General features: G+C 34.4%; 1 protein-coding gene across 2 annotated transcripts in view; it reads right to left on the bottom strand.

Annotated features, from left to right (window-relative positions):
- The window catches only part of Drip (aquaporin homolog protein drip), a 91,155-nt gene extending 78,209 nt beyond the window's left edge, over positions 1–12,946 (bottom strand). The window contains exons 1-2 of one of the 2 annotated variants that reach the window (XM_028177638.2): positions 12,692–12,945; positions 3,513–3,584 (exon numbers count right to left, since the gene is read on the bottom strand). In XM_028177638.2, coding sequence (XP_028033439.2) covers positions 3,513–3,584; positions 12,692–12,713 — 94 coding nt within the window. In that variant the 5' untranslated portion in view covers positions 12,714–12,945. Of the gene's footprint in view, positions 1–3,512; positions 3,585–12,691 lie in introns of both variants that reach the window. The other variant, XM_028177640.2, reaches the window with a different exon arrangement.
- Between the last annotated feature and the right edge of the window lie 753 nt (positions 12,947–13,699).

The raw sequence follows: 13,699 nt of genomic DNA, 5'->3' as shown, positions 1-13,699 counted from the left end.
AGGTACTGACAAATGCGCATGCGCGTTAGTATCTAGGTCTGCTCTCACGCACCTAAAATTCTCCGCCATTATTGTGCTCGGGTAATTTGCAATATTGTGTTTAGTGTAAAAGTGAAATAAACAAAAGGCAATAAAATTTTAAACTGAAGTATTAAACAAAGATGAGTTCATCAGACAGTTCTTATTCAATTAGTAGTAGTTTATTTAAAAATTAAAAACAGTTAAATTGTTTTTTTATGAGACACAATGTACTATAGAGTTTGACCGTTGTGAATTTAAATTTTAACTTTTCGAATACTTTCGGAAAATCATGTCACTAAAACACTTATTAGGTACATATTTTAAACGACCATCAAAACAACCGTAACACATTACGATGTGATGTAATGTCGCAGAGTACACGATTATGTGTGAAGGTAATACTCAAAGTCAGTTGAAAGGGAAACTTTCACGTAATCCTCTCACTAGTTTGATCTAAAAAGAAATACTGATACAATAAAGCTATACCTTATTTTGAATGTCGTAGGGTATAATATTGACTCATCAAAAGTAACTATTTTTAGCAGATTTAAGTGTTAGATTGTAATGGGTTAAAATTAAAAATTGAATTATTGGTTCTTCGCGGTATGCTGAGCCGTTTAATTGAGAACAAACCGTGTTATCTCATCATGCTTAACTTATTTACTATAATCATTTTCATCGAAATTAATATTATATATTATATTAGCAACATAAAGTTATACTATTCAAATTAGATTATTTAAAAGCAATTAAAAGAGGAGAAATCTTCATTACTCAGACCATTAAATTAGTCCAACTGTAATAAAGTAAGCTAAAGCCTAATTCATTTTATAGTTTTTAATTATAATTTGATGTGCTCTAGATTAACATTAAGAGAAAATAATGTGCCGCCCCCTAGCTAGAAGCTTTAAGTCGAAGTAGTTAAAACTTTATAACTTTATATAATACTTTTTATTTTTATATCTTATTATTATTAATATTATAAAACTTTATGACTTTACTAATTATAGGCAAAACTCATTCTTTTTATGTGTCGGTGGTGACCTCAGACTCGGCAGGTTGTTAGATATTGACCCATTTTATTCCGGAGCTTAGTGCCCGATTTTTCTTGAGTAATGACGAGACAAAGGGTGCGGCGCCATGTGCCGGTGATGTGTAGCACAACTGATTTTTATTGATTTGTGACATTTATATATAAGTGTGCATTTAAATTAGTCTCGTATATTCCTCCTTTGCCGATTGTTTTTAATTTCTTTGTTGCTATTTTTTTGTTTCTCTAGTGTTTTAATTAGTTTATATTGGTGGGAACCTTTAATTGGCTTTTTGTTTCTATTATTTGTTATAAAATTATACTATGTTAGTTGGCTGTTGGTTCTCTTTGTAGTAAATAAATATATAAATAAATGTAATAAACTTTAGCGTTTAAAAGAAGAATATTATGAATCCGCAAGTCTTTATTTTTTTACAACGGTGGCTCCTTTATTCTTTTAATATATTAAAGGTCTTTGTATGTATTTGATATTGTAAAATGAAAACTTGCCTCCAAGCAGCCGGAGCAATCGTCTTTGCTCAGTACAGTAGCGGTGCGAACGTTATTGTTTGGTCCTTGTAACCGTAAGATTTAAATAATAATCGATAAGGCGATATAGTTTTTTTTTTCAAAACTTCTTTTATATGATATTTATTGGATACTGGTAACCCTCATAGAAGATGGTAGATACGTTTCTAAAAATCCCTGTGTTGTGCGAAACCGTGTTACATGAGATTCGAAGCCTTTTTTTTAATGAATAGATTGCTGGACGAGCTCACAGTCCACCTGGTGTTAAGTGATTACCGGAGCCCATAGATATCTACAACGTAAATGCCGCCACCCACCTTGAGATATGAGTTCTCAGATCTCCGTATAGTTACAACGGTTGCCTCACCCTTCAAACCGAAACGCATACTGCTTCACAGCTGAAATAGGCAGGGTGGTGGTACCTACCCGCGCGGACTCACTAAAGGTCCTACCACCAGTACAAAAAGGGGAGTAGTTTGTATTGTTTGTATTTTTTGCCTATTATACAAAAAAAAAACAATTAATTTGGGTTATTCACATATTATATTGTGTGTTCATAGTGCTTAATGACATTTTCTATATAATTTTAAAAATAAACTCCTTATCGTGTTGTAGAAATACCATGTTATAAGAGGGCTTTGGGAAGTAAAATACCGGGTTGTAGGAGAGTTATCTGTACTGCTAAATTAATTTCCTTCTCTGAGAGAATAGACTTGTACAGTGAGGCGTATAAATTATCAACTTTGGTATTCATTAAGTGAAATCCAATAATGTCGCATGCCTATGTCACTTCGTATGAAAATGAACAGTAACCAGATTCCAACTACTTATACCAACCTAAATTATTTTCAACTAGTTCAATAGCAATGGTATAAAATCTAAATTTTCCGGTTTCAATGTCACTGCTGTATGTTTTTAACGTGAGAACAATCGCCGTAAACATTCTTATTGTTTGGTGCTATGAAAAAATGTATGGCGGAACTAATTGTTCTTGTTTTGAGATCGTCATTGATACGGTCTAGACCGTACTTGTTTTTACTAAATTAATACACGATTTGGGATCTCGCAGATAATTGTCTATTTATAGACGAGTAATCAAAGTCATAAATGATGTTAATTACATATTTTTTCAAATTTTATCTAGAAATCTATTTTTCTACAATGTCACGACATCTATGATCATCATGACAGATTATGACATACTTCCAGATAACATAACCAATACTAGTCGTCATTTCCGCCGTGAAGCAGTAATGCGTTTCGGTTCGAAGGGTGGGGTAGCCGTTGTAACTATACTGAGACCTTAGAACTTATATGTCAAGATGGGTGGCGCATTTACGTTGTAGATGTCTATGGGCTCCAGTAACCACTTAACATCAGGTGGGCTGTGAGCTCGTCCATCCGCCTAAGCAATAAATAAAAAAAATGTCAATTAATAAAACGATTATACTAAAAACAAAACAATATAAATTGAATCGAATATTGTTGTTACATCTTAAATAATAAGTCGAGAACATATTAATTTTGACATTATATGTTTACAAAATAAACCGCAAAGATTAAGAAGAAGAAGATTTTTATGTTTGAATGCTATTTATCTTTATATGAGGATAAAGATAAATAGCATTCAAACATAAAAATTATCTTCCTGGAACCCACTAAGATGTGTCGTGAAGTACTCAAAAGTGCTGTAATGCATTTTAATGATATACAGTCTTACTTGTATAACTTCGAAAGACAATAATGTGAACGATAAACACCAGCAAACTCAAACTAAAAATAAATGTATATAGAAGTAAACAGTGCTATGAAAAGGAAGTAGTGAAACCAACACATGCCGTATCCTCCAATATCGTCATATTATATGGAGGAGTGATTGTATATTGAACCCATTAGGTTGTGCCTCATGCATATTGGATAGCATGCCGCTTACCAAGGAGGCGCCGGCGTGTAGGCGCAGCGGGGGCTTCGCCCTCAGGCTGGGCACCGTTACCGCTTTCTACATCTGCAACCAGATCAACTGTTAAATAGATTACATTTAGAACGAAGTTTCTTATGGGACGATGCGGAGGGGTAGCCTAACTGGGAAAAAACGTCCGTAACGTAAGATTTTTATTAGTAATGCACACAGTGTACGACTTAACTTTCTAATAACGTACAAATTAGTAATGTACACAGTGTACGACTTAACTTTGTAATAACGTACAAAAATAACATATTTTTTTATCATTCATTGACCACGATCTCAGAGGGTTCGTTTGCGCAATACACTAACTCTTATGCAAACAACCGTGAATGAAGTGTACCACAATAAGTTCGCACGATACTGAATGACCGTGGGTTGTTGCGAAACTTCCAGTTTTATTTTCTTTATACCTCGAATAGAACTTAAAATTAATATTTTTATAATAAGGAACTTCGTGCCTATCCGGTGTCCTACGACACTACACACTTTTTTATTTACAGATTTGAAACTCTATGTAAAATAACATATGTACATTTAAATATAGAAAGTACATTGTAGTTTCATATATATAGAGTTGGAGTTTTTAGACCATTTTCTAAAATACATATATTTGAGTAATATAATATACTTAATGTAAACTTAGGCTTCAAACGGTAGCAGAATTTACATTTCAAATTTTATTTTCCCATTTCCAGAATTTTCGATTAAGTTGAGTCAAGACTCGAGGTGCTTACAAAATCAAATGATATTTGCACGTGTCGAATTACATAATATCCAGTCACTAAAGTACAGGGGAAACGCATTTGCAGTGCAAGAATTTGATTGTGATAATTACAAATTATTATCTGATCTAGATTAGTGTAAAAAAACTTTTTTTTTTTAAATTACTTACATGTTTTGTCGGTACTTAATGAATTTGTAGTACCAATAGATTTGTTAATCGATCGTATTTTGGTATTTCGAATAAATATAAAATTAAATTCATTGACAGTCGCTCCTAACAAAACAAACTTAATACAACAAAATTAAGTTCGTGTTTTTGTGTTTTACTTTTTCTTCAAGTCACCGTAGTATAATTATAATTCAAATATTCGCATACATCAAATCTAAACTCGTGAGATAATGATGATAATGACAGTGAATCAGGAGAATGGAAATCCCAACAATTTATTAATTAACGAAAACACAACTTGCCTCCAGTAGTTTCGGTTCGTGGGTATAAAATGAACAATGTGAGTTTATTTGACGTCAGCAAACAAAAAGTGGACGATAAACGCGTTTAAGGTTATGGAAAGTTTACTCGTCATATTTAAAAATGTAATTTCAGTGAATAATACTGGTGGTAGGACGTCTTGTGAGTCCGCGCAGGTAGGTACCACCGCCCTGCCTATTTCTGCCGTGAAGCAGTAATGCGTTTCGGTTTGAAGGGTGCGGCAGCCGTTGTAACTATACTCGAGACCTTAGAACTTATATCTCAAGGTAGGTGGCGCATTTACGTCGTAGATGTCTATGGGCTCCAGTAACCACTTAACACCAGATGGGCTGTGGGCTCGTCCACCCATCTAGCAATAAAAAAAAATCTCTGAGGAATTGTTCGAGATGATACCGTCATCTCGTTTTTACCATCACACCGCCCGCCACCGGAGTAGAGTTCATCTATACTACCTGGAGCCACTACGTTCATCCACAGTGCGTTTCCAGAGGTCTTTTTGCCACGTACCATCCGGCTATGGAATGAGCTCCACGGTGTTTCCCGAGCGCTCTGACATGTCCTTCTTCAAACGAGGCTTGTGGAGAGTATTAAGCGGTAGGCATCGGCTTGGCTCTGCCCCTGGCATTGCTGAAGTCCATGGGCGACGGTAACCACTCACCATCAGGTGGGCCGTATGCTCGTTTGCCAACAAGTGCAATATTTTTTTTTTTATCACGAATACTTTTCTATTCAATTTTGATGTATTATTCGTCATGTTCTCCTCCAAACCGGTACATACTGCTATTTGATTTCTTGATAAAGGAAATACGTAATACTATTATGTAGTCTCGAATAAGAAGTCGTCGTGACCTAAAGGATAAGTTGGCGGTTGCACTAATGTCGAGCGATGCGAATGTGCCAATATTCGAACTGAAGTGAAAAAAATCCTAGTCCTAAGTCGTTAAATATGTAAAAAAAATTATTTCTTTTTAATCTTTATTAGAGGCTTTTATATAATATCATCAGTATTTTTTTAAACTATTGACATACAAACTCACGAACTATCTGATGCTATTTTGCGCAAATACCATAATATTATCAACATGCCTTTCGGCGAAATTTGTTAAGTCACAATTTTAATGTAATTCAAATCAGAACTCATGAAACATGTCAATTAAACCAGCTTTGAAGCAGGACCTTAACAAAATCCTACAAAAACGAAAGCCATAAATAATTACGGATTTGATTTTATTAGACGACTAGCCGTACTCGCCCGGTTCGCCAGTGCAAGTCGTCGTGGCCTAACGTATAAGACGTCCAGTGCATTCGTGTTGAGTGATGCACCGGTGTTAGAATCTCAGGCGGGTACCAATTTTTCTAATGAAATACGTACTCAACAAATGTTCACGATTGATTTTCACGGTGAAGGAATAACATCGTATAATAAAAATGAAACCCGCAAAATTATAATTTGCGTAATTACTGGTGGTAGGACCTCTTGTGAGTCCGCACAGGTAGGTACCACTATTTCTGCCATGAAGCTGTAATGCGTTTCGGTCTGAATGGTAGAGCAGCCGTTGTAACTATACTGAAATTTTAGAACTTATATCTCAAGGTGGTTGGCACATTTACTAGTAGATTTATATATTAGTATAGATGATATTCCTACATCGTGATAGCCGTCCGTTAAACACGTTTTAAGGACGTGTGAAACATCCTATTAGAATTAGCAGACGTGCACGTTCATAAAACATAACCCGTATTTCAGTGCATCTTTCTGTTTTACCCTTGACATGTTAAGCGAAACGATTATTACGTTTGGCAGCGATGATGTGTTTATAAATAAACGTAATATATTTAGGTTTGAAGTGGCAACTAACTGTAAGGGCTAATTTACATAATTTCTCGAAAACGTACAAATGAGAATAACAGGAAATGTTCTAGCTTAGTTTGTTTTATTTGTGCATTCATACGTTGAGTGACCAGTTCCACTATTTTCTCGGTGGGCCGACTGTTTTTTTTTTTACTGCTTCGCGGCCAAAATAGGCAGGGTGGTGGTACCTACCCGCGCGGACTCTCAAGACGTCCTACCACTAATAATTACACAAATTATAATTTTACGGGTTTGATTTTTATTACACGACGTTATTCCTTCACCGTGGAAATCAATTGTGAACATTTGTTGAGTACGTATTTCATTAGAAAAATTGGTACCCGCCTGAGATTCGAACACCGGTGCATCGCTCAACACGAATGCACCGGAACGTCTTATCCTTTAGGTCACGACGACCTCGTCGTATATTTTTCTCCTTCTCAATCGTTTCAGTCTTGAAAGAGTGGTCGTGATCGTTATATAGTGTTAGAAGAGACAGACTTGACGCGTCTCGATTGTCCGTCGTCTCTTCCTGCTCGAGGCCGTTCTACTGCACTAATTTAGGGAGGTAGATTCGAGTGGCGACCATATTCTCACGCTCGTGGCCACTAATTCTGAGATCAATGAAGGAATGCGGTCGAGAAAGTAATATTCTTGGTATTTTGAGTTATACAATTGATCACAACAGCACAGATTAACTACGATCAACTAAATAATAATGAGAAAGAAGACAGAGCACAGTATGTTTACAAAGTGGTATTTCATTCTAGCCCACCTAGACGTACCTGTCTAATTGACCAATTTTACTTATAATCCGAATTCAACAAATAAATGGACATATAAAGGCACGTGGAAGCCATCGACAGTAGAGACGACCTGAGGTTCCAATATATGGGCCGGAGCCCCCAAATAACAGCTACTTTTATGTCATTTGAGAAGAGTCCTGTTTGAATTCCCTATAATACTAACTTTATATATAGCTTGGAACTTCTAGGTCGACGAAGAAACTTTAGTTTCACATATATTTCGAATCGTTAGTTCTATAAACAGTATTATAAGGAGTAATATGAGGTGATTTCATCGCTTTTATTTTACTTTCGCCCCTTCCGCCCGAAGCCTACGTCATCACTACTCTACACTACACACACACACACACACACACACACACACACACACACACATACTCCAACTAACTCGAACCATTGCATTCATGAATTTTTGACTGGCACCTTCTAGCTCACTCTAGAATGAAATCGCCTCAAATATATTTCCGTAGCACAATTCAAATGACCAGGATTGCATTGTTTTAGTTTAATGCAAATAAATACTACAAGCTTCGTAACTCGATAGGCGAGTGTCGCTTCCCAATGTTTTCTTGGTAATCGAGTTTTTATCATCGAGTTACTTGTATTTTACATTTATGTTCGAGAAAATAAATTCGAATTTTAATAATTACTTAATTTAAGGGAAAATTTAAAAACGACCACGAACTAGCAAACTTGAACTCCAAGCTGTTGTACCATAAATTATTATCACAATTACATTAAATAATAACGGATTCGCTAGAAGCCTACAATTAATGTATTTAACGATTTTTTTTAGGAAAAAAATTCTCTAAATCATATAATAAAAAATAATGGTAAATTAAGTCAATCGAAATGACTGCGAAATAATAGAAAAAAAATATCTAGAAATAAAACGACAAATTTTGTAAAACGTCGTTTTCTCAATGTTATAAAATGAACACAAAATATTATCCAACCTTTTGTCTATACCAGAAATACCTCCATCCGTCACACTAAACTATACTATTTGAAACCAAGCAAGCGTGCTCTCTCGGCCGGGGCAAACATCTATTATAAAGATAATTGACAATAGACATTTTATTTTATCAATATTTAAGATCCACCCGAAACAAAACCATGGTCAGTCAACAACAACGAAAAAATATTACATTGTCTATGAATTTACTAAGCTGTTGAAATTTGGCGCCAAGTATTTCACGCCTCGCACTAATTAATTCATTTTAGAAAAGAAAAAAAAGTCTTTTGCGTTATATCACCGTGCAAATTAGTAGTTATTTGCATACTTTTCGATAATGTAATGCGTTCGAGTTTTTTCCACATTCACATTTAACTTAATTAATTTCTTTACTCGAAAATTAAAGTGAGAAAACATTTAGACAATAATAATTATTCTAGTTATATTTTAAATATAAATAGTATAATATGTAAAATAATTCTTTTTAGAAAGTAGGCGCGTGTTATCGGAAGCCATATCAGGATTAAGTCTATGTGTATGTACCATATCGTTACATTGTACTTGTACTACATCATGTTACCGAATTTATCAGTCTATAATTATCACGCTACTGATAATTGAGATTAGCGCGCACGAATTATTAGAGGGCTTACAAACATTGAATTATGTTATTTCGTTTGAAAACGACCTGCATATCCTGTTTAACGTTATAATAACCGAAAGTGAAGAATTTAATAGTTTCTGAAAGATAAACCTATAATTTGGGTATACCTTCAGGAAAACCTAAATAAATATATTTTTCTTATAATACCTACATACTTTTGCAAAACAAAAGAAAAATTTAACTCATCATCATTATCTTGCCCTTCTCCCAGTCACCTGGGGTCGGCGCAACATGTTTTCTCCATACTCTTCTATCATATACCATTTCTTCGCTCACTCCCCTCTTACCCCTATCGTCTTTCACGCAGTCCATCCATTTCTTCTTAGGTCTACCTCTTCCTCTATATCCTTCCACATTCATTGTTAACACTCTCTTACCAACCTCATTTTCATTTCGTCTCATCACATGTCCATACCATCCCAAACGCGCACTTCTCAGCTTCTCTGTCACAGGTGCCACTTTCATACTTCCTCTAACATATTCATTCCGTATATAAATTTAAATAAATAAATAAAAGTTACCTAAAAATTTAACTAAGTACATATTATGCAGTAATCGAGTTTAGGATAATATTTTAGGGTAATTTTTTTTAAGGTTTTATTTGGCCTGGCAACGAGACCTTTAAGCCATATAGGGTAAGGCACTTTCTAAAAAAAAATGTTCGTGCAATAAAGCAATGGGTTCCTAATTTGCTGATCAGCATGAGCTATATAAAGATACGTTTATTTCCAACTGAATGGTTTAAAACGAAATGCAAACGCATGTATCGCAAACGACACTTGTTGCGAGACTATTTCTAAATGACAGGTTGTTAAACCTAACTTCGTCTATTTAATCACGTACCAGACGAATAACTACGCAGTTGATTTTGTCGCTATGAACCAAACCGAAATAAACTAAATTAAATAAGTACTTTAAAACTGCTTTGCACGACCGAGTGACGTTCTATTAAAACATTTTTTTTTTATTGCTTACATAGGTGGACGAGCTCACCACAGCCCACCTGGTGTTAAGTGGTTACTGGAGCCCATAGACATCCACAACGTAAATGTGCCACCCACATTGAGATATAAGTTCTAAGGTCTCGAGTATAGTTACAACGGCTGCCCCACCCTTCAAACCGAAACGCATTACTGCTTCACGACAGAAATAGGCAGGGTGGTGGTACCCATCCGCGCGGACTCACAAGAGGTCCTACCATCAGTAATTACGCAAATTATAATTATAAACATATAGACACAATAAACACATTTAGATAAATACAATACATATAGACATAATAATTACATTTTATCAATACTAGAGTCCATACGTTTAATTACTCATACATCATTCATCATTGGAATAAATTACCAAGTATCGCACGCTACTTGGTTCAAACGTAATTAAATTGTTTGTTAAGTACGAAGATACGCTTATTATTTATATAATCACATGAATATTCTACTTGTGTCCGAACAAACATAATTATAAACATAGGTCGTACGTGAATATTGTTCGTTGAATGCATTAGAGAAATTAGTTTAGAAATGTGACCTCATGTATTTTATCTAGATGCTCCAATTGAAATATTTAATAATATGTAACAATATTTTTTTTTTTTGTAAATGTGTAATAATATTATTTTTACAATTAATTACGTAGTTTAGTTTTATTGTTGTTTTTTTTTCTATTAATTGTCTTTGTAATGAAAAAAATTTATTTAAAATTAAAAGCAACGATGCCAAAGTAATGTTATATTCGTATTTTAATGAACTAGTGAAGAAACTATCTCGCTATTTTTCGGTTGTTTAGATGGGTGGACGAGATCACATTCCACCTGGTGTTAAATGATTACCAGTTGCCATAGATTACTGGTGGTAGGACCTCTTGTGAGTCCGCTCAGGTAGGTACTACCACCCTGCCTATTTCTGTCGTGAAGCAGTAATGCGTTTCGGTTTGAAGGGTGGGGCAGCCGTTGTAACTATACTTGAGAACTTAGAACTTATATCTCAAGGTAGGTGGTGGCATTTACGTTGTAGATGTCTATGGGCTCCGGTAACCACTTAAAACCAACGGGGCCGTGAGCTCGTTCACCCACCAAAGCAATAAAAAATAAATAAAAACAATAGACATTAACAACGTTAATGCTGCCACCCACCATGAGTTTTAAGTCTCATATTTTAAGTATACACCACCCTTTAAGCCGGCACGAATTATTGTTTCACCCCAGAAATAGGCAGAGTCGTGGTAGCTACGTGTGCGGGAATACAAGGCACCCTACCGGTAAAAATATTTGACAATAAGTGGCTAATTTCCTAAATATTTTGATGGACTTACAAACTTAATGTATTGGAACCTTACTAGACAGTTTGGGAGAAAGCCGTTTTTTTTTCTTTCAAATATTACATTTGTTGATGAAAGATTATCACGCTGAATATTTACGAATAGCAGTTATACACGTAAATATTACCTATTCATGAACAACCTATGTAAAGTCCTACGAGACTGAATCCCGTTTCTACTCCATTAAAGTATTCACGACGCCTAATCTAAAGACAATCTTAAAACAAGATAAAAGTAATTAGTAGGATGTAATTTAAGTGAACACGTCGTAATACTATTTAATCCGAGTTTTTGATAACGGTATTCAATTTATTCGAATTTCAAATTATTTAATATTTTAATATATTTTTCTAACTTGGTCGAGAGTGATTCGATTTTTGGCTTTTAGTTTTTTAATCTAGCAGTTTTTCGAAAAACGAAACGCGTTTAGGGATTTTGTAAGATGTCGTATCTCAGTTGAAATATCCGATTGTGTTGTTTATTGTTCATTTAAATTTGAATGTCGTGTCCACCGATAAACCATCCGTAATCTGTTACGATAGTTGCATCGTCATTTAAGATGTGTATTTTTATTTTAAATGTACTAGGTATTTTGCGATCCGCTAGCAATGGAACGACCGTGAGACGATGAGAGTTTATCGTTGATAATGCACTTGTAGTTAGCACCTTAATAACTATATGTTCTGTTTTTTAGAGTTTTAAAGAAATGATAATTACCCATAGAGTACTTTGCTTGTAAACTCGAAAGTATATAAAAAAAAAAAAAGTCTAACGAAATCAAACATTCTACCAAACGGCAGTTTTCCGATGTTTCACATAAAAAATATTATATCTAATTTATTCTTGTTTTTAGTTCATTTTTTACATTGAGATTTATGTCATGAAAATTTGTCATGGAAATTGATAATATTGAGTCGACGCTGACAAGATGATGATAATAAATATTTTCGATACATGAAAATTAAAGAAACCCAAAAAATAATGTGGGACGTTTCTGATCTTGAGCCTGTCGAACTAGAGATACGACTGAGATTCCAGCTCGACGATGGTATTTCAATTTTAAGGCATTTGATAACTAATACAGAAAATTAATAAGGTACAAATAAAAAAATATACATCTAATAGTTACGACAGTACAAGGATTAGGGTACAATATTTAAATAAAACAATTTTAGCTAATTAAAATAAAATTCACAGTTAAATAAAGCCTAAAAGAATCACATTCTTTTTTAATTCTGATAATAATATAGTCAGTTCAAGAACGAATCTGATTTTCAAGTTACACTTAAATAGTTTTTTTATTTACTACTATAAACAGAAAATAGACTCACTCTCAGTAGTTTTCGTAGCCATTTTTATTTTTGAATTTTCTCAGGAAAAATATCGAGAAAAAGTCGTCGGAACAACTCGTTCACTGTAATACGAACGCGTCGCCTCGTAGAGCCGCTACGTTACAATGCTACGGAACTCTCGCGCAACTAATAATAACTATTGTTATTACAGTTTAATAAATAGCACTGAAAAAAATTTGTTACTCTTTTTGAGGCGCGTGCGGTCTGCGCGGTACACAAGCTTTGAATGATACAGTTCTCCCGGAGTTCGTGATAAAACGAATTATAGAATCAACAATGTTTATGGAGACCGATCAGCCTGACACGGTAGGTAGCCTCAACGTCTGGAATAAACCCGAGCAGTGGCAACGCTTAGGTTTTATTGTGCCTAATTAGTTTGCTACGCTGAAATCGAAATTGGTTTTTTATCTCTTCTTTATTAGCGTGCTTGATATACTTAGCTCAGTTTCAAACGTTTTATTGAACCGATATATTCATTGCTAATTTTGTAATGAATTTATTTTTAATTATTATTTTATTTTATAATTATTTTTAATATATTATTAATTTTATTGTTATTTATTAGTGGTTTAAAAACGAACTTTATCTTTAATAAGCACGTATGAACTAGTAAAGTGTGCTTTTGGTTTAATATTGTCACATTTCTTCAAATAAAAGACATGAGACATAAAAAAATTACGAAATAAAAAAATATGTTTTTTTTTTGCTAGGATGGGTGGACAATCTCACAACCCACTTGTATGCTAAGTGCGTGTTTTTTAAACTTCTCGATCGCGTACAAGTTAACTCAAATTTGTATGGAGTTGGAACCGCTTCCCTTCGTTTGCCGCTAGGGGCGCATTAAACAAATATCAATATAACAATAGAGAAGTAAAAAAACTCACACTAGACACTGGTTTTTTTATTGCTTAGATAGGTGGACGAGCTCACAGCCCACCTGGTGTTAAGTGGTTACTGGAGCCTATAGACATCTACAACGTAAATGCG

The sequence above is a fragment of the Bombyx mandarina genome, chromosome 15 (genome assembly GCF_030267445.1).
Source record: "Bombyx mandarina strain Sakado chromosome 15, ASM3026744v2".
Lineage (NCBI taxonomy): Eukaryota > Metazoa > Arthropoda > Insecta > Lepidoptera > Bombycidae > Bombyx > Bombyx mandarina.
Note: the sequence above shows the minus strand (reverse complement) of the source record. Positions and strands in the feature narration are given on the sequence as shown.